A 20,459-nucleotide genomic window follows, 5' to 3' on the forward strand; every position below is an offset into this window, starting at 1 on the left:
GTTTTATACTATTTTGTTATGTTTCACACTATTGTATTTGAAAGTATTCTCAACTATTTCAAAGAAAGACACATTATGGTAGATACTGTTATATTGGGTTGTCTTTTGGTGAAATATTGTATTGCTTAAATTGTTCTGATCTGATTTGTTATGTCCTCTTTTGTCTTAATCTCTTTAAAATAAAAAATTTTGAAAATTTAAAAGAGAGAACAGTAGCATATATTGTTAGTTGCTTTGTATTCCACTTTAAAATGATTTTAATATGTAAAATTATTTTTAAAAAAACTGCTGTCCTACCATGAGCAAGAAGAAAACACAAAAGTGAGAATTTAACACAATCACTGTAAATTCTGTGAGTTAATACCAGAACTTGTTAATTAATTGGCAATTACAATGCTGTGTGCATATTTGTACCAATTTTCAATAAAATGTCAAATTATATATAATGAAATTTTTCTTTTTAAATTTAAAACAATACAAAATTCAGTACTAGCATTTTTTAAAAGAGCCACCACTGCTTATCTTTAGTCTTTAGGGATGGTACATATTTGAATGACTGATGTCTGATTTTTTTTTTTGCATTGATTCTTTGTGAACACTAACAAACCACATGACAAATGTGTCAGCCCCCAAGAAAAGGCACACATTTTAGAAGTGGAAGAATTTGGGTACCTTCTGGTATTTTCACAATATCTGTGCTTTATATCTTTACTCAGTCACAAGATATACACAACATCACCCGACTACTGGTGCACTTAACTTCATGGTGAACTAGATTGCATTCCTGTTTACATCTTGTTGAGAAAATTAAAAACTTTGAATTTTATTCCAGTGTTGAGTGTAGAGGTACATTAGTTATTTCAGTTTTGGTAGAGAGGTTTTCTTCATTTGACTGATGATTTCTATTTTGTAGTACTTTATTTTGTTCAGTCATTGGCATATCTTTATCATCTAATTCTTTGCCCCTGCCTGAATATGGTTCTTTATTGTACTCCTTCTTTTTGACTGAAGTGCTATTTTCCAAGTTCTCCTTCCCATCTCTATCATTAAAATTCTTTTGTGTGGAAGTTGAACATTCTCCTTCTATTCTTTCTATGAGATGGTCTCTTTCTTTTTCCCTCTTTTTATCCTGCTTATTTTTGCTTCCAGGTGATAGAGACCTAAAAGATTTCCTATTTATGGTTTTTGATGCTCTTAGTGACCTGGAAGAACTCTTGCTTCTCCTCCTGCACCTATTCCTGTGGGAATTCCCAGATCTTCTTGATACATTGTAACATCTGGGTGATCTTTTGGGCTTTTTACACCTCTTTTTTTAATCTGTCTCTCTGTATCTGCCCTTTTCTTGTTCCTTTCCTTTGTCCTATTCCTTTAATGTTTTGTTGTCTTGCTCCTTTTCGTTCATGTTAGTCTCTCTCTCTCTCTCTCTCTCTCTCTCTCTCTCTCTCTCTCTCTCTCTCTCTCATCTTTTTCCTAGACTTTTTGTCTCACTTGCCTGGGTCTTTCTCTTTTCTCATTCATTTTCTTTCTTTCATTTTTTTTCTTCTCTCTTTCTTTCTCTTACACTGTACTGCCTGATTACAGCTGAAGACCCAGAGCCCATGACAATGGCTCCTGTGAGCCCAGCTGGAGGTCTAGATCCCAGGACAAGTGTTTACACCAGTCTGTTTTAAGGATCTGTACTGGGAAGGCCCAAAAGTCAGTGGTGGAATCTAGAAAGTCTGTGCCAGCAAGGTGAAGGAGCTGTGCCAGTAGGTTGAAGGTTCTACACTGGAGCCAAGAAGTCACACTAAAAAATAAGGACCAGGGCTCCCCTCAAAAGTACCACAGACTTAGTGACAATGAAGTCTCAAGCTCCTTTGATGATGAGAACACTCAAGTTTTCCTTCTTTCTTTCTTTCTTTCTTTCTTTCTTTCTTTCTTTCTTTCTTCCTTTCTTTCTGTTTTTGATTTTTTGTCTTTTTGAGACGGAGTCTCCCTATGCATTTCAGGCTGGCCTTGCGCTCATCTTGTAGCCAAGCCTGGTCTTGAACTCACATGATTCTCCTGCCTCAGCCTCCTGAGTGCTGGGATTACAGGCATGAGCCACCATGCCTGGTTGAAAACAGCTTATACATGTCAGTAAGCCAGTGAGACAAACTCCTGGAGATTGAACAGTACATATCTTCCCTTCTAGAATCAAGAAGTGATACCCACTGTAAGGACCAGGGCTTTCCAAAGTGGACCATAGCCACTCTCAATGACAAGGTCCTGAGCTCCTCTGATGATAATGGCTGAATTCTCATTGGGGAAGTTAGCCATTACAAATTCCTGCAGGATTACCAATGGCTCAAAACAGCAACACTTAGGGAACTCACAGTACCTAGCTCTTCTTCTCCACATCTCTATTTATGCTGGCAACTTTTCTCAGTTAGGTCATCTACACTCAGAACCTTACTGACTTATTCAGCTGATGTGAACTGACCACAAGGTTTTAATTCATAACAGTTGGGGTGGGAGTTGCTGCAGCTCCTCAATTTCTCCTAGGAAAGAAAAAAATGCATCAGCTTGCTGATTACTTCCCACAATAGATTCCTCATCTGAATTACTATCATCAGGGTAAGGCCCAAGCCTAAAGCCAAACTGAAACAACCACTATTGTTTATCTGGATCCTGCTAGACACTGCTGCTGCTTTCCCACTCCTCAATGTCTATAACATGTCAGCCATGGAGCCTGGAAAACAGGGGACTCATGGCCATGAGCTGCTCCTCCTGGTGAATTCACAGCAACCATAATATGCTGCCTTGTTTAACACAAGGCCCAAATGTTGGGAGAGATGATCTCTTACTGTATTTGTGGCTGTCCTCTTCTCATTTAAAGGAAAGATGAGAGAAGTTGAGGCACACATAGTACCCATATCTCTGTTCTCTTTCATTTTCCCAGTGAAGTCTTTTGTTAGCATACCCCACATATATTGGAAGGAGACAGAGTGGGAGATTCTAAAGAACCTGGTAAAGGTCCTGTATCATTAACACTAGAGTAACAATAGAAATGTTTAACAAGTACAGATATAATCTTCTCTGTAATATGATAATTTTTGTCCTGAAGGAGTTTGTTTTTCAATTGGGAAATTAAGACTGAGGCTCTCCTCTGACTCTATCCCCCAGAAGGTTCAAAGTTCTCACACAGGTACAAAAGAAGGTCAGATGGTGCTTTATCATGGTCTTGAGGGGGGTGTCAAAGGAAAACTGTCCCTCATGTTTTCAAAAATCAGAAATTGCATTAAGTGATTTTAACTGACCAACAGGATCCCAATATTATTCTGAGTAGAAAGTCACAAAGTGAAAGTAAAGTGTACACATCCACTACCTCTTCTGGGGATTATGGAGGAGCTCCCAAAGTAGTTCTTGGAATGAAAGGATTGTGTCTCCCTCCCACTTTTCTTTTGAACAATTTCTTCCCATTTCACCATATCTCTTGCACAATTTTGGTCTTGTATATACTTTAAGTTTCTCATGCTTAGGAGACAATGTGATATTTACATGTGTGTTCAATTTATTTCACATAAAAGTCTGGTCTCAAGGTGCATCCATTTAGGAATAAATCTGTCTTCATCAGCTGATGGGCATTTGGGTTGATTCTAAAATTTAACTATTAGAAACTATGCCACTGTAAACATGGATGAGCATATATTGCTGTGATATGATGCTTCTAATTCTATCAGGAAGATACCAAGAATGGGAAGATCTGGATCAAAATAGAACCTCTGGTCATACAGTTTTGAGGAGTCTTCACATAGTGTGATGGAATCTCAATGTTGTTTTAATTTGTATCTCTTAAATAACTAATAATATTGAACATTTCTTTATGTTTTTATTTTCCATTTGTACTTAAGCTGAGAATATACTCATCTTGTATGCCTAGTTTTGGATTGGGTCTTTGAATTTAGCAGATCCGATTTTTTTTAGTTCTTTCTGTGTTCCAGATACTAGTCCCTTGTCTGAAGAACAACTGGTTAAGACTTTTTCTTACATTGTGTGCTGTCTTTTGTGGAGTTTTGGGGCTTTTCTATGCAGTTTCATGTTGTCTGCAAATAGTAATAATGTAAAATCTTCCTTCCATTTTTTATTTTATTTCTATTTTGCACTTAATTTCTCTGATTAACTTTTCCAGAACTGGACTAAATAGCAGTGGTGATAGTGTTCATCCATATATTGCTCCTGATTTTAGAGTGAAAACTTTCAGTATTTGACCATTTAATATAATCTTGGCTTTTGATTTGTCATGTATGGCTTGTCACATTGGGATAAAGACTATCCCAATGATTTTGTCATGAAATGGTATTGGGCTCTGTCAAAAGATGTTTCTGCATCTATTGAGACAATTATGTGATTTTTGTCTTTGGCTCTGTTGATGTGATGTATTATCACAAACTGATCAAGCCCACAAACTCCGAAAGGAGTGGACAGTGAAGGCTTAAATAAAAGAGACAAATGGTGTGATTTTAGAGTTCCTGGACAATGAAAACTCTTTAGTGGAATTCAAGATCCTCTGTGGGCTGAGAAAAAAACCTTCTTTGGGTGGCCTGTATTTATTTGCTTTTCTAACAAGGAAAGGGTTTAGAGTAGAAAACATGGGAAATGGAAGAGGACCTTGGGAGTGGATCAAGGACTTCTCCAAGTAACTAACTATGTTAATTTAGAAGAAGTAATTTATGCTAATTTAGGAGAAGCATTTTAGCAGAAAATCTCCAAATTGACTTTTACAACAGGAGTTAGGGTTGCCTGCAGCTACAGTCTTTATTAGTTAATTGGGGTAGGAGTCAGGCATTCTCAGTTGTGTATTTATCCTCTCCTTTGAGGTATTACTGGCATCACAGGCCATACAGGCCTAAACCTGGACCAGTGAGTTTCACTTATTATGGATCCATTGCCTGTCTCTAGACAGGGGGCCTAGGCATTGGACAGATTCACAAGTAAATGTACAATACCAATTGATTAATTTTAAATCCTGTTTGGAGCAGCTTCATAGTGGACTCCATCAGTTTGTTACATTTATTGATTTACATATGTTGAATCATCCCTGTGTTTCTGGAGCAAGCCTGGAGAACAAATGTGGATCATACAAGCTTTGGGAAACTACAAAAAATGGCAGAAGAGAAAGCGTAAAGAAGTAAGCAAAGGTTTAGCTAAGAAAGACAAGAGAGACTATTAACTTATATAAGAATTATTAAATCATAGAAGATAATTGAAGAAAGGGAAAAAGAAGATGTATAAATTAGAAAAAAAATAAGTAAAAAACAACAACAACAAAAAAAAAAGTAAGGTGAAAAAACCAGTCAAGAAAGAAGAAAAAATATGAGAGATAAATTTCCTTTGGTCTCCACAGAGAGCTCAATATTTTTGAGCTGAGTAAACCTGCTGAGCCCAGAGGTAGTGATACATGTGGAACTGATCCTAGCCTCTAGATGTGGGAACTGTGACCACAGACTTTCAGCTAGTACTTTCTGTATGTCCCTTGGTGGTCTGCCCACTCCTTATTAGGTTTGTCTCTTATGTCTCTCCCCTAGTTGCTGTGCCACCCTCAGAGATAGGAGCCTGCTCCTCACCTCATGTATAACTTATGCCTCCTGGTCTTTCCTCAGCTGACTGTGTTCCTCTTCCACTGGGAAGCCTATATCCTGTTGTTACAGGCAACAGAATTAGATAGAAATATTATAGGCAGTCAGACAGCATTAAGCCCTTGAAAGAGCCCATGCAGAAGACCAGATATCTTGCAATCTTGGAGGAGACAGATACCTCTGCTGTGGGCTAGATCTCAAGAAAAAAGAAAAACTAAATGCCACCACACCCTCAATATGAATATCAGGGGTTGATATTCTAAATAGGTATCAATCATCCTGAGGAAGTCAGGAGTCACTAACCCAACATCCATGCAGGCAAAGACCCTGTTCTATATTCAGGTCCTCTTACCACCTGACTTGCCTCCCCATTTAATACCAATTCAATCAATTTTACCTGAGGAATTACACTAATAATCTTACTTGTTGACCATACTTTTGATCCACCTCATGCCCACTAGCCTTTCAAGTTCACATTTTTCCCCATCTTGGACTTGACTCATGTCATAGTTTTGCCCTAAAACTAACTAGAAAAGATAATGTTTGGCAATCCACTCAGGATCCCTTCTGTCTGACTTCTGGAAAGTTTTCTTTCTCTCAACAAATATACTCTGCTCTTAACCTCCATTGTTCCTAAAATTCATTCTTCAATTTTAGAGAACGTAATCTCTTATTAGACTTCTAGTAGGTTCTGAGTTTCTTACCCTATAGCACTCTCAGGTCACTTGTTGCAGGATGGATTAGTATGTTGGTCTATGAGAGGATTCGTTGCTCTTGCAGGTGCTGCCCAAGGCTACTCAGTACCAATTCTGTCTCCTTTTTCCCAAGGGAAGACTGCTAACTTCCTACTTGTTGTTGTGTATGGTCAGTGCTGCTTAAAGTCCTGTGTTCCTCAACATACTGGTGGAAGAGTGAAAGGACTCACACTGTTCCACTCCTGCTCTCACTGATGCATCTGCCACTACCACCACCCATCTCAGGTGTAGCCTGTAACATCTTCTTGCCAGGCAAGATGGGATGGAGTGACACAGGATGATTCTGCTCCTGCCACAACATGAGGACAAACCTGGGTTGCTTAGTCCTGTGGTGAAAGGCTGTTTAAAATTCCATATCCCTCTAGCCACAGGTTGTAGGGCAAGAGAAGTAATGCTGTTCCATTCATGATTTGCCCTGCAGTCTTTAATCTTGTCCCCAGAGGTTCCAGTTAGTCAACTATGACCTAAGATCTCTATAAACTGTGAGCCACAGTAAACATTCCCTCTTTTAACTTTTTAGTGGTCATGTGAGCAATGAGAAAAGTAATTAAAATATTAGACACATCTTTATTGGACTGTTTCTGCTACCTAAGGAAGCTCAGGGTTTTTAAAATTCCTTAAACCTCAGAAACTTTGTATGAGGTGGCTAGGTATTGATTTGTGTCTAGATGACCCCTCAAAGCTTCAAGCAGTCATGGGGCAGTATTATAGAGTTTATGAATGATTTATGGTCCAATACTGGGATTGTGCATTTAGATGATAAAATGAGTGTGACCAACACACAAGGGGCACAGTCTCTCTATTTTTACCTTTTTGCTATTGTTGTTTTTCAGTTTTCTAGCACCTTGATCTGTTGCCCTCTGCTATATGTCTATCTGCCCTGGAGGCTCCTGAGTATGCACTTAAACCTCCACAAACTCTGAGCTAAATAAACTGTTCCTTCCTTAAGTTTGGAAGTTGGGTAGGTTTTCTCAGCAATGAGACAAAAGTAACCAACACAGAAGAGATCACTCTATAAATGCTATAGAGTAGAGGAGTTTACAAAGATTGACAAAGATTAATTTTAAATATATATAATAAACCATAGAGAAAATATGAACATTACCATTTGAAAGCATAACATATCATAAAGGATGAAGAATGTCAGAGAAAGTAGAAAAGTAATCTCCATATGTATTATTCACAAGAAATCAAATTTAAAGATTCAATATGACTGAAAATAAATGGATGGAGCAACAAGATTATGCTAACACTAATTTTATTTTATTTTTTATTTTGAAGAGAATGAAACAAAACAGAATAGAGTCAATAAAAACAAAAGGATGAACCCAGTACATGACTTAAAAACAAAGTACAAGGAGATCAGACATGATACCATCAAACAAAACAAAATAGAATAAAATCAGTCAAAACAAAGCAATGAAAGCAATATAGGGCTTCAAATCAAGTTAAAAGGAAATCAAAAATGGTTAACAATATATTTTATAATCTTTGAAATAGCTTTTCATAACATCAAATATAATATGATTAGATAAACTGAAACAGAATACAACCAAATTAAACAGAACAGTTAAAACAATATTGACTTAAAATCATGATAATAAACTAACAATGACTACTATCTTCCATTCTTAGATAATTCTTCCCTTTTCACAAGAAGTATTGAATATTTTGGATCCACTAACTCCATTCATTTTTATACTAGGGAGGCGACCCATTGTTCACCTATGTGACTCAATCTTTTTATCCCTGAGCATAATCTCAAATTGTATCCATTTACCTACAAAAGCCTCAAGGTTATCTTTCTTTACAGCTGAATAGTTTTCCATTGTATAAGAGTGTCATAGCTTTCTAACCAGTCTGCAGCTGATGGGCAAGCTAACCCACTTTTTTCTTCCCTGTCACATAGAGCACTCTTTTGTCATCTTTGACTTTCAATCTATAAACCCACTTTTGGGTTAAATGTGTTTCTTGTATAAAGCATATTGATCGATCCTGTCTCCTGATCCACTCTGCCTGTGTTTATTTTTATTGGTGAATTGAGGCCATCTACATTAGTGATTATGATCAACATTCTCTGCCTTGTCTCTGCTGTGCTGTTTTCCTGACACTGATTGCCAACTTTTCTCCTTCATTCCATTGTCTACCCCACTCAGTGAGCCCCCTCTCCCAATGCTACTGAAACCATGGTCTTTTTTCTCTCTCTCTAGAATGTGCTTCAGTAATTTTTGTAGGTTGATTTGATGGTCATGAATTCCTTCAGTTCCTCTTTGTCATGGAAGTATCTTGTTTCTCCACTAATTTTCAAAGACAGTTTTAAAGTCTGTTGTGACTCTGATGGGTTTTACTTTATAGATGACCTGTTTTTTTTCTCAAACAGCTTTTAATATTCTGTTCTTGTTTTGAATTTCTGGGATGTTGATTATGATATATCTGGATGCAGATTCATTTTGGTTATGGTTGGCTGAGTTCTGTGTGCCTCATTTACCTGAATATCATTTCCTTTTCCTATGCTTGGAATGTTTTCTGTAATTATTTCTGTAAGTAGCCATATACTTCATTTGTGTTTTTTCACACACATTTATTATTCTTAAATTATTCTTCTGTGCTTCATGTAGCCTTTGAATCATTACTTCCTGCTTCCTTGTTAATTTTAATCTTTCCTTTCACAATCACAAGCTGCAAACCTGGCTTTAAGGGTTGAAAGTCTATCTTTAGCTTTTTTTCAAGTGGTTTTGGCAGCTTACAATGGAGTTTTCAATTTCCTGGTAATCTGTTTGAATCTGTGTTCTAAGTCTTTTTTATATTTTTCATTCAAAGTTTCTCTCATTTTCCTATGCTCTATTTTTCCATTTATGTCTTCTTTAGAGCTGCTTAGCTATTCTTTCATTAGGTTTCTTATTTCTTCTTTCACCTGAGATAGTATTCCTATTCTAATTTCTTTTTTTTTTTTAATTTTATTTAAGGAGAAAAGAAAAAAAAAAGTACGGAAAGGGTACAAGTTATACAGATTTACAGAAAAAAAATGAACAGTAGGAAATCACTAGTTAATGGATTACATATTGTCATCTTAGAAATAATTGTTCAAGTCACAAAATTAAAGCTTGTAAAGTGGACATTCCATCAATGATACTGCAAACAGTTCTGTTCATTGATCCAATAAAACTCTGTGATATCATTTTCTATCTTATACACTTAAATATACATGCAGTTATATAGTTTGGAGCACTTTCTTTTCCTCTCTTTTGTACCATGACTATTACACATTTTGGGTTTCATTGCTCCCACGGTTCTTATTACTTTTTTGGAAGAGAGTAAAACCAAATGTGACATAACAGAACAGAATCGGTCAAGTCAAAAGGGTGGACATAATAGATAATGTAAAAACATAATACAAGGTGATCAACAATGGTTACCATAATGCCTCCCGCTATCTCTAATAGAATTGCCTATATCGTTAGTTATAATACAATTGAACAAAACAGTAAAGAATAAAACCGACAAAACCAAAACATTGGAGACATTGTAGGTCTTCAAAAGTAGATAAAAGTCAACAAGAATGGGCGTCATAATGAATCTCATTATCTTCACAGCTGATGCCTAAACTTTTGAACCTGATACTATCCAGCAAAACAGAATAGGGAACATCAGTTGAAAACCAGATGGTGAGAATAATACAGGGCTTTAAATCAAGGTAATGAAAAGTCAAAGTGGGTTACTATAATATATCCTGCTATTTTTTTTTCCTTTAATTAAAAGGATAAAGATAAAAAAGTAAATAATGGAGTGGAGATTGAGATAAAAGAGGGCATAACAACGAAACAGCGCAGATTAAAACATAACCCTTTAAGCAGAATAGTGTTTCACCACCAGATAATCCTCTAATTTCTTTTATAGCCTCATGAAGTGGTTACTTTACTTCATTCATCTTCACTTCAGAAATTTCAGTTGTGCGGCTCCTGCTCTTCTCTGTGTTTGCATCTCCTTGACCAGCTCTGCTTGGCTTGTAGGCCAGAGTCCTCCTTTTGCTTTTTCATCTTGACATATTCCCAGGTTCTTCTGGACAAGTGGGTAGTGGGTCCCAGGAACTTCTTGAATTGGCTACAATTTCTCTGAAATGAGACTGTTTGATGTTTCTAGCTAGTAGTGCTGGCTAGGGACATCTGATGGAGACTGTTGGATGCATTGGTATAGGGCTGTTTGCTGCTTTTTCCACCCTGCCTTGGCTCACCAGTGAGTAGTAGAAGGCAAGCCTCGGTGGAGCAAACAGCTCCCTCCCTCCCAAGCTGGTTATCAGCAGGGAGCCCCATCACACAAAGTATGTGCAGTGGGTGGCGCTGATTGGGGATAGATTAAGGGAAACCTCAGCCATGCTTGTTGGAATGTACACAGGGGCAAGACTCAGTCCAAATAATTTCCACCAGTCTACTCCAAGCTAGGAGTGGCTCCTGGCTATTTTGCTGGTTCCAGGCTTATTCTACACAATATCAATATGCCTCCTGACCAATCAACTTCTCCCATGGGGGGACTGAGTCCTCTACACTCACATCCAGCCAGTGTAGTTCTGCAGTTTGCTGCTCCCCTCTACCACCTTGACTCTTTGGAAAGGCCTTTGGACTTGCCAGCCACCACCTTCACTGTGACTGTGCAGCCATCCCTGGGTTTCAGCAGCTCTTCTTGCATGGTGTGTCTGGCTCCAAGTGAAGATGCTACTGCCTTCTTCTTAATTTAAGTTTTTCTTTTTTTTTAACTTTCTCTGTGGGTTTCAATTTTCACTTTATGTTCTTCCTGGGTCAAGGGGATCCACTTATTTCTTATTTTCTTCCCCAAGATGCTGTATTCCAGTATCCAGACTGTTTCTCTCAGAGACACTGTTTTCTTTGCTACTGACTATTCCAGCATCTTCCCAGAAGTCACACTAATTTTAAAAATTTGAACTAGTAATATTAACTTCAGATGACATAGTATTTATAAAGTAGCAAAATAATAAATAAATGAATAACAATAAAATTGAATGAAAATCTAATCAGGAAAATGATAGATGTTACAATATTGACAACTATTTATTGAAAGTGAACAAAAGATTCAAAGAAAGATGATTCATACATATCATTAAGAATTCACTAGCCATCTCTACTGATCATGTAGAAATGAACAATAATAAAGATAAGCCATGACTGATTTCTTTAAACAAACAAGACATCAAATTTCAGATAAGAAAAATAGGATAATCTCAACAAATTATATGCATTATGAAATTGAATCCATTATGAGACTTCAAAAAAGAGAGAAGAATCAGGAAAATAGTTTATTAATGAATTTTACTCTGCATAGGGAAAACTATATCAATTATTAACAGCATTTTTTTCAGAAAATAAAAGTAGAGCCAACGTATCAATTCCTCAATGTTGTCAATATTAGCCCCCCAAAAATATATAAATTCATTACAAGCAAACTAATTCACTAACAAAATTGTCTTACAAACACATAGACAAAATTTCTCAATGGCATAAGTAAATCATACACAAAATTAATTAACTACTATAAATGAATGAGATTTATTTTAGATATTCAAATCAACTTTAGTATTTGAAATTTACCCAAAGTAATCCATTGCATAAGGCTAAAGAAACCCAAAAATTATGTGATAATTGTTTATTCAGTGATGTAGAACAAGCATTGTTACCAAAACAAAACAAAAAATGAACAGAACATTAAAAAAAATCTCAGTAACAAAAATTGGTAAATTTTCCTCAAATTAATAAGAATATCTGTTACCAAGTTTTGGATGCTGGTGACTTTTTCTAAAGGTGGTTTCTAGGTTCTTTATATCTTGAAGAAAACAATCTGTTTTAGACTTTGAAAATGGATTCAATGTTTTATATCTATTAAAATAAGATTAAAGATGGGCTCTGCAGAGTGAGTTTGGGCCAAGTAAAAGTAGAGGGAGCAAATAAGTACTTACACTGTATAGGAGAAGAGTGGGCTATGTGAAAACACAAGACAGCAAGAGCTTAAGGCCACTATCCTTTCTTACAGCTCCCACTCTTGAGGTAGGATGGGAAATCTGATCTGAAGCTTGCTGGAACTCTCAGGACTCCACATGCAGGGTTTTGGGAACTGTTCTGCACATGTGTCCTGGCATTTTGCAATTAACATGTCACACTTACTTTTCCAGCCAGTGTTAGTATTTCTCTAACCTCCAACCCCATACCAAGTTGTTAAAATATAAAGCTATTATTGGTCTTAATGTGTAGAAAATTGCACTTCCTACAAATCCTGGGCAAGAGAACTATTTTTTCTTTCACACCTTCAACTTAACATCAAATTGGAAGATAATTTAATCAAAATGAAATTTAAAAAGAAAAGAAATAACTTATATATTGGAAAGAAAGAAACAAAACTACCATTTTGAGTATAATACAATTTTCTTATGTAAAAATCCTAGAGAATTGACCAAAAAATTACATGGAATAAGTTATGACTTTGCAAAAGATACTCTTGAAGGATAAGTCATTCCTGGGAGAAAATACCTACAAGCATGTGTCTCATAAAGTACATTTATCCAAAATGTATAACAAACTCTCAACTTGAAAAACAAACAAACAATGTAGTTTTAAAAATACTGTAATATATCTGAATACCTTATCAAACATACACAGTTATCTACATATCTGGAATATGACAATGATGTTTTACATGCAATAGCAAAGATGTAATTAATGAAAAAAATGATTGAAAAGCTAGACTTTATCGAAATTAAAACACCTTGGCAAAAGACACTATTAAGATAATAAAACAATATACCAGGAGAAAATATTTCTAAAACATATCTGATAAATGAGTATTACCCAAATTGTGCAAGAAAACCTTAGTAGAATTAAACAAGAAAATAAAAAACCAAATTTAAAGATGTGAAAAGATAACTCAAAATATATGATACAGAAATAACAAATATTTATATGAAAAGCTGGTCAAAACATTTGAATTAACTAATTGCAAATCAAAATCATGTAACATGGCATGGCAAATGGCCATTGAAAATACAAATTGCTACTGAGAATTCAAAGTAATAAGAACTACACTATTTCCATTTCTTGTTAACAAATGCAAAGTAGCAGTAACTTTTAAAATTTGATTAATTTTTGCTGTGTAATTGCAGTTACATATTTTTACTCATCTAACCAGACCATCATATCCATATGAAATCTGAATATGAATGTTCAGACAGTTTTATATGTAATTACCCCAAATTGGAAACATTCAAAGAGCTCATCAACAAGTAAATGTATTTAAAAAATAATTACATAAAACAGCTGTTTCTTACTGAAAAAATTAAGCTGCCATGTTTCAAAAATACATATATGGACTAAGAATACATATTACTAAGTCAAATAAGCATATCGGAAAATGTAACATACTGTATTACTCCAGTTATGTAATTATGTATTAGTTACTCTAATACCACAGAAAATGCCCCCCCCCCAGTGATGTGATGTTGGTTCCCTGGCAGTGTACACAACCAGTATATTTCAGTTTCTGTTTGTTTCTATTACCCAAGCAACATCCACTTTACTTCAGTTTCTGTTGCTTCTGTTTTCCAGAAATGGCTGGGAACTATGGTGTATGTCTGGTTACTGTAATACATAGCTTCTCCCTCTGATGCACATGACATGAATACATGCTTCATGTGAGAAACATGAAGAATACAAGTGACAAATAAACATGAAAAAAACATTCAACATGACTGTTTACTAGAAAGATGCAAATTAAAACAATTCTGATAGTTCCTCTTGCTCCAGAAACAATGGCCATTATGAAGAAATCAAGCAATAACAAATGATAGAGGGGATATAAGGAAATAGGAGTCTTTCTCCACTGTTAGTAAGGGTGTAGACTGGTACAACAGAAACCAGTGTGGAGATTCCACAAAAAACTAGAGTTATTTCCTTAAAGAGCTTTTCCAAACCTTTTCTTTTCTTTCTGTTAATCTTATTGTGTGTTGATTGATTGTGTGTTGTGTGTTGATATGTATATCATATAGAAAGGCCATTTTTATTTCATAAAAAGAATGGTTATTTCAGAGCATGTCGACCTCTTTATAGCTATTCTTGTTAAGCTTTTAACAAAATATAAGAATTTTACTTACTTATGGTATACTATGTGATGTTATGGCATACTATGTTCTACAGTGTTAAAATTTTTAAAAAATTGTGTCTTCAAATATTAATCATTTATCATACAAAAATTTAAAATCCTTTTTCTAATTTTTGAATCATGCAGTGCGTCATTATTTTCCATTGTTATTATACTGTGCAATAGTACATGAAAAATTCTTACTCTTATCAAACTGGAACGTAGTATTCACCAATATACCTTTTCCCAGTCTCTTCTACTCTACCTCAATATATCTGAGATCAGCCCTTATGTTCAATACTTTCTGAGTCTAGATTATTTCCTTAACAATGATTTCTAGTACTAACTATATTCTTGCAAATGATAGAATTGTGTCTCATTTTATAACTGAATAATATTCCATGCTGTATATACACAACATTTTCTATACCCAGTTATAAATTGAGGAGCACTTAGCAAGTTTTCAGTTTTCCCTTTTATCTCTGATAGTAAAAGTTACCAGTGCTGTTTTTGTGCTAAAAACAGTATTGAGCCTAAAGAAATCACCCAGTGCACACTTATTAATTGAATCAATGAATAAATTATTTGAAAGACTAACATTTAAAGAAACAATGGTGACCATATCTTGTTTTCTATATGCATATAAATGTAAAAATTTATTGGACACTTACTTGTATCTTATTTTATTGTATTGGACTATTTTAGGATATTCTTCATTTAAAAATAAAATCACATTCTAAAGTTTGAAGGATGTTGGGATTCCTATGGAAAGATATGACCTTAAAAAGGTTTGTAGAAAACATGTAATTAGTCAAAGATAAGAGAGAATATTTTGAAAAGTTTACCTGATTAAGATATTTGAGATGTTCCTTGTCCGTGCACATTTTTTATTTCTTGAAAAGTATTATGATTCTTTTGACTGAGTCCTTGAAAGCCTGTTTTACTTGCTTGTTCCTCAGGGTGTAAATGAAAGGGTTCAGCAGAGGAGCAATGGAAGTAGTGAGGACTGTCACACCCTTGTTGATGGCTACCTCTTCCTTTGCGGAAGGTTTGATGTAAATGAAGATACAACTTCCATAGGAGATGGAAACCACTATCATGTGGGATGAACAGGTAGAAAAGGCTTTTTTCTTTTGATGGACAGAAGGGAAACCTAAAATTGTCTTAATGATGTAAATGTAAGACAGAACTACACATATGAGTGTCACAATAAATGTCAGTACAGCACAGGTGATAACCATCTGTTCCATGAACCAAGTATTTGAACAAGAGATTTTCAGGAGAGGAGAAGCATCACAAGCAAAGTGGTCAATAATATTAGAATTGCAAAATTCCAGATTTAGGCCTAAACTGAGAGGGGGAATTATAATACACAAACCAGCTACCCAACAACAAAAGACAAGTCTTCTGCAGACTGTGCTACTCATGATGGTGGCATAATGCAAGGGCTTGCAGATGGCTATGTAACGATCATAGGACATGGCAGCCAGGAGAAAAAATTCAGTTACACCAAAGAGGTCAGTAAAGAACAGCTGACTGAAACAGGCATTATAAGTAATCATCTTGTCATCTGTTGCTATGTTATACAAGTATCTGGGAACACATGCAGTGGTGAATGATATCTCTAAGAAAGCAAAATGTTTTAGAAAATAGTACATGGCTGTTTTAAGGTGAGAATCCACAAAGATGAGGGTGATGATAGTCAGATTCCCAGTTGCACTCAATGTGTAGGTAAGAAAGAGAAATACAAAAATCAGAGCGTTAAGTTGTTGATCATCCGTCAATCCTAATAAAATGAAAATTGTCACTGTATCGTTCCTCATTTCAGATTTCTGACTTCTGTGAGACCTGCATATATGATCCAGAGACATTGTGTTATGAATTATCTTAGCAATCTTAAATCTATCAAGATTTTCATTAGTTTTTTTTTAATGATTTTACCTTTACCTGTAAAGATTGCTTTAGATTCCCATGGCCTAGTATTTCAGGGGAAGCAGGGATACTCTGATAAACAAGAATTCACTGATGTATTTGTTTAGCTTGTTTTTTCTTAAACTGATGATGTATTTTAGACAACTTGGACTCACTATGTACATCATAGTCACTTGGATTCTCTGCTCTAGACTTATGGTTCCATTTTTTGATTATTGCACATCTATGAGTGCTCTCCTGATCATCTTTAAACTCAAACACCTACCCCCTCAACACGTAAAACTTTCCTAACTCCCCGCAATGCACTTCCTTCTTCTTAGTTTTCTCTATGCTTATGTCACTTCTTACAGTTCATGATGGTGTATAATAATGAATATTTTAATGTACAATATACTTATGCAGTAGTATACATTTGTACCATTATGAAATTCTGTGATAAATAAACTTCAAAGGTACTTGGTTTCTCTTATCTGTTATTCTTTTCTCCCCAGCCCTCAAAAACCTTATTTTAATTAATTTTGGAATATATAAACCAATCTTAAACTATAAGCAAAACATAGAAAATGATTATTTTGATTTAAAACAAAAGGAAAATTATGACGTCGTTGAGGACATTTGCACAAGCAAACACATTAATCACATTGGGAAGACTGTTGGGAATTCTGTTAGAAAATGGATCACCTTCTAGTTACCAGGTAATTAGAGCCTCAGTTTGAAATTTTTTGTTTTATACCATTGAAAAATACTTATCAAAATCTTTTAATGTTCTCTTTATCTCTCTTCCCTTTCTACATACTCATATTTAATATTGTATCAACTTTTCACATACTCGTATTTTTCTGTTTAGAAATATCTTTCAGATGATCAATAAATCTATACATTATTTTGAAACATTCTTGATTTCCAAATACATACCAGCATATCTATTTGAACACTTCACATGAGTTTCAAGTACACTACGTCACAGTGATATGTTCCTTTCAATAGGCAGAGTGCATTACGTTTGTTGAGCATGTTCCACATGATTGATATTTTAGTAAATGCTTCTCAAAGAACAAGAGCTTTTTGTGCTTAACAAATGTGAGCAACTTTTAATTTTCCATTGGATTCACTGGGTTTTGATGCAAGTTTTAAGTCTTTTAAGGAAGTTTCTTGCAAGCCCAATGATGGGGCTTTCTGTAATCTCCATAACTGCATTTCATTAGAAAACAATACAGGATGCTATATTGACACTTAACAGAGAATGCTCACTTGTTTAGACACACATGCTATGTTTGTCTTCAGACAAATAGTTCACATAATTAATACAACCTCAGAGACATTTTTGATTGTTCTCTAAATGGATTTATCTATTGCATAGTCTCCAGATGAATATCTTTATAGCTATTTTTCTTTCTCTTTGAACTCCTAATTCAAAATGTTTCAATATTAACTCTTTAAATTTAAGGCTATTATTAAATTTATGTTTATGCTTGCTTTTAAAGAGATCTAATATTCTGCTTTTATTATCTTCACATACAATAACAAAAAATCTGCTTTCCCTTTGTGAAATTCTATGGAGTAATTCTTTACTTCAGCCTTTCTCCTAATGTCTCACAAAACACAAAAATCATATGAGTGAGTAAACTTACTCAGCCCTATCACCACTCGATATTAGTAAATGCTGAAATGGTGATTGTTTTTCACTTTTAAAATGATGATTTATTTCACTTTAAAAATGTGTGATTTAAATGAAGATAGAGTTCTCTAAGAAGGAAATAAACCTTGCACCTTTTTTGTGCTTTGGGTACATAAAGTAAATTTTGCATAAATATATATTTATAATGTATATTTTATATGATATTTTGCATATATTTATGTAAATATAGTGTATAATGTATGTGAATATGTGATTTAAATATATGTTACATAGGTTACCTTCAGGATGTGAGGTTGACAATATAGGTAAGATATTTCTGGGCAACTATGAATTTTAATATTCAAACAACATTATAGTCTTGTGCATCAGTGTCTCCAAAATTGACATCTGTATTTCTTAAAAACATATTTTGTAAACAAAAAGTGAATCCCTACAAAACACAGAAATTATCACTAATATTTGTCACATTTAGGAAGTAGTTGAAATATTTTTTTCAAAGCATAAACAATTTCTATTGAACAAAGTAAATATAATTAAACTGATAAACCTTATTGTACTTACTATTATGACTGTCAATCATAGTTTCTATTGGTTGCAAAAACATCTGAAATCTTAAAATTCCTAAATTGGAAATACCACTTGAGGTGAAGATTTTCTGTCATTTTAACTCATGAATTCTCTGTCAAATTAATGAAAACTCTAGGATGCACAGACATCACAGAAATAATGACTTAAAAAAATTACTTGGACTTCCTTGTTGCACTATTCTTACTTCCTAAAAGAAAGTGGAAAAAAAAGAAAATAAAAGAGTATAGTATAAAAGCTCCTCCACTTTTGGAGAATTGCTACTCTGACTTCTAACAGCAAGGAACACTTATTATACCTACCATAACATGTGCTTTATTCTATAAAAAGCAACCAAATGAATAAACAAAGTCCCTAGTGACCTATAGGCATTCACTAATGAATCTTCTGAGTAACCAAATTTGAGGTTAAAAAGGCATGCTAACTGATTTTTTGGACATAGTGTCTTGGAATCAAGAAGTTGCAGTAGTGGATAAGATCATGGGACAACAGGAAAGTGTGATTTGGAAATAAAACACTAGTTTAACTTCTTATTCTCACATTATATAATGAGATTAAACATATAGGAAGATCATATGGAAATCACATTTCTTACTTAAACTGTTATATGAATTAATATACAATGACATACTAATTTTGTTTAGGAAATTTTAATGAGACCAGTGTGTCCAATTCTAGATGTTGCTCTACATTTGTATCAAAATAAATTTATTGATTATTTAAAAGTAAACATCAATGACTGACTTACATTTGAATATACGATATCAAGTGTCATGAATTTTAAATATAATAAAAATATGCACATAATTACCTGGCTTACTTATTGCAATTAATTTTTTAGGAAAATTCATTTCTGGAATCCTGGGAACAGTGTGGCCAGAGGTGAGTGTCTGCACACCATCCCCAAACACTGGGAGTTTGGTATCATTGCTCCTGCCAGTCAAGGAACTTCCCAGCTTCCTGCACACTTGACTGGCCCTGTAGGTGTTGGGCCTGCCTGTGCCAACTTCCCAGGGCTCCAGGAATCTTGGGCCTGCCTGTGCCCTCAAATCTGGAAACTGGGCAACTGGAGGTGAATGTGTCTGCACTGTCTGGAGCCACAGGAATTTGAGATTATTGCTCCCACTAGTCAAGGAACTTCCCAGCTTCCTGCCACACTCTACTGGATCCACAGGTCTTGGAGCCCCCCACCCTCACTGACCCTCTCTCAATCCTGGGAACAGGGCAGAGGTGAGTGTCCATGCACCATCCCGAGCCCAGGGAGTTTGGGATCTTTGCTCCTGCCAGTCAAGGAAATTCCCAGCTTCCTGCCACATTGGACCAGTCTGCTGGTGTTGGACCTGCCTGCACCAACTTCCCAGCTTCCTACCATGCTTGGCCAGCTCTGCGGGTCTTGGGTCAGCCTGTGCTCCCAATTCTGGAAACCAGGTGGCCAGAGATGGGAGTCCCTGCACCATTCTGAACCCCAGGAATTTAAGATCATAGCTCCCACCAGCCAATGGAATTCCCAGCTTCCTGCCACAATCAACAAGCTCAGAAGGTCAAGGATCTGCCTGCCCTACCCCTATGACCCTCTTTCAACCACAGGAAATGGGCAACCAGAGTCCCAGGAACTGAGGGCATAGAAGAGGATTTCCAACGGGCTCAGGTGAAGCCTTGGAATAACACTTGAAACACAGAAATATAGGAAAAATGACAAAACAACAGATCAAAATGCAATCTCAAACCTCCAGCCTATCCCAAGAAACCTTAGGAGCTATGTACATAAAAGAAAATACATGTGATGCACCTGAAATACCTGAAATAATAGCAACT

General features: G+C 35.3%; 1 protein-coding gene and 1 pseudogene across 1 annotated transcript; both read right to left on the bottom strand.

Annotated features, from left to right (window-relative positions):
• Positions 1-823: 823 nt before the first annotated feature.
• LOC111758611 (splicing regulatory glutamine/lysine-rich protein 1-like) lies at positions 824-2,298 on the bottom strand (annotated as a pseudogene).
• Positions 2,299-15,375: 13,077 nt separating this feature from the next.
• Positions 15,376-16,311, bottom strand: LOC100720550 (olfactory receptor 6C2-like). Its single transcript, XM_003476222.4, has one exon. The coding sequence runs from the start codon at positions 16,309-16,311 to the stop codon at positions 15,376-15,378; it is 936 nt and encodes a 311-aa protein (XP_003476270.3).
• Between the last annotated feature and the right edge of the window lie 4,148 nt (positions 16,312-20,459).

Source organism: Cavia porcellus, unplaced genomic scaffold, assembly GCF_034190915.1.
Source record: "Cavia porcellus strain 051 isolate PalLab524CR breed Dunkin Hartley unplaced genomic scaffold, mCavPor4.1 scaffold_8, whole genome shotgun sequence".
Taxonomy (NCBI): domain Eukaryota; kingdom Metazoa; phylum Chordata; class Mammalia; order Rodentia; family Caviidae; genus Cavia; species Cavia porcellus.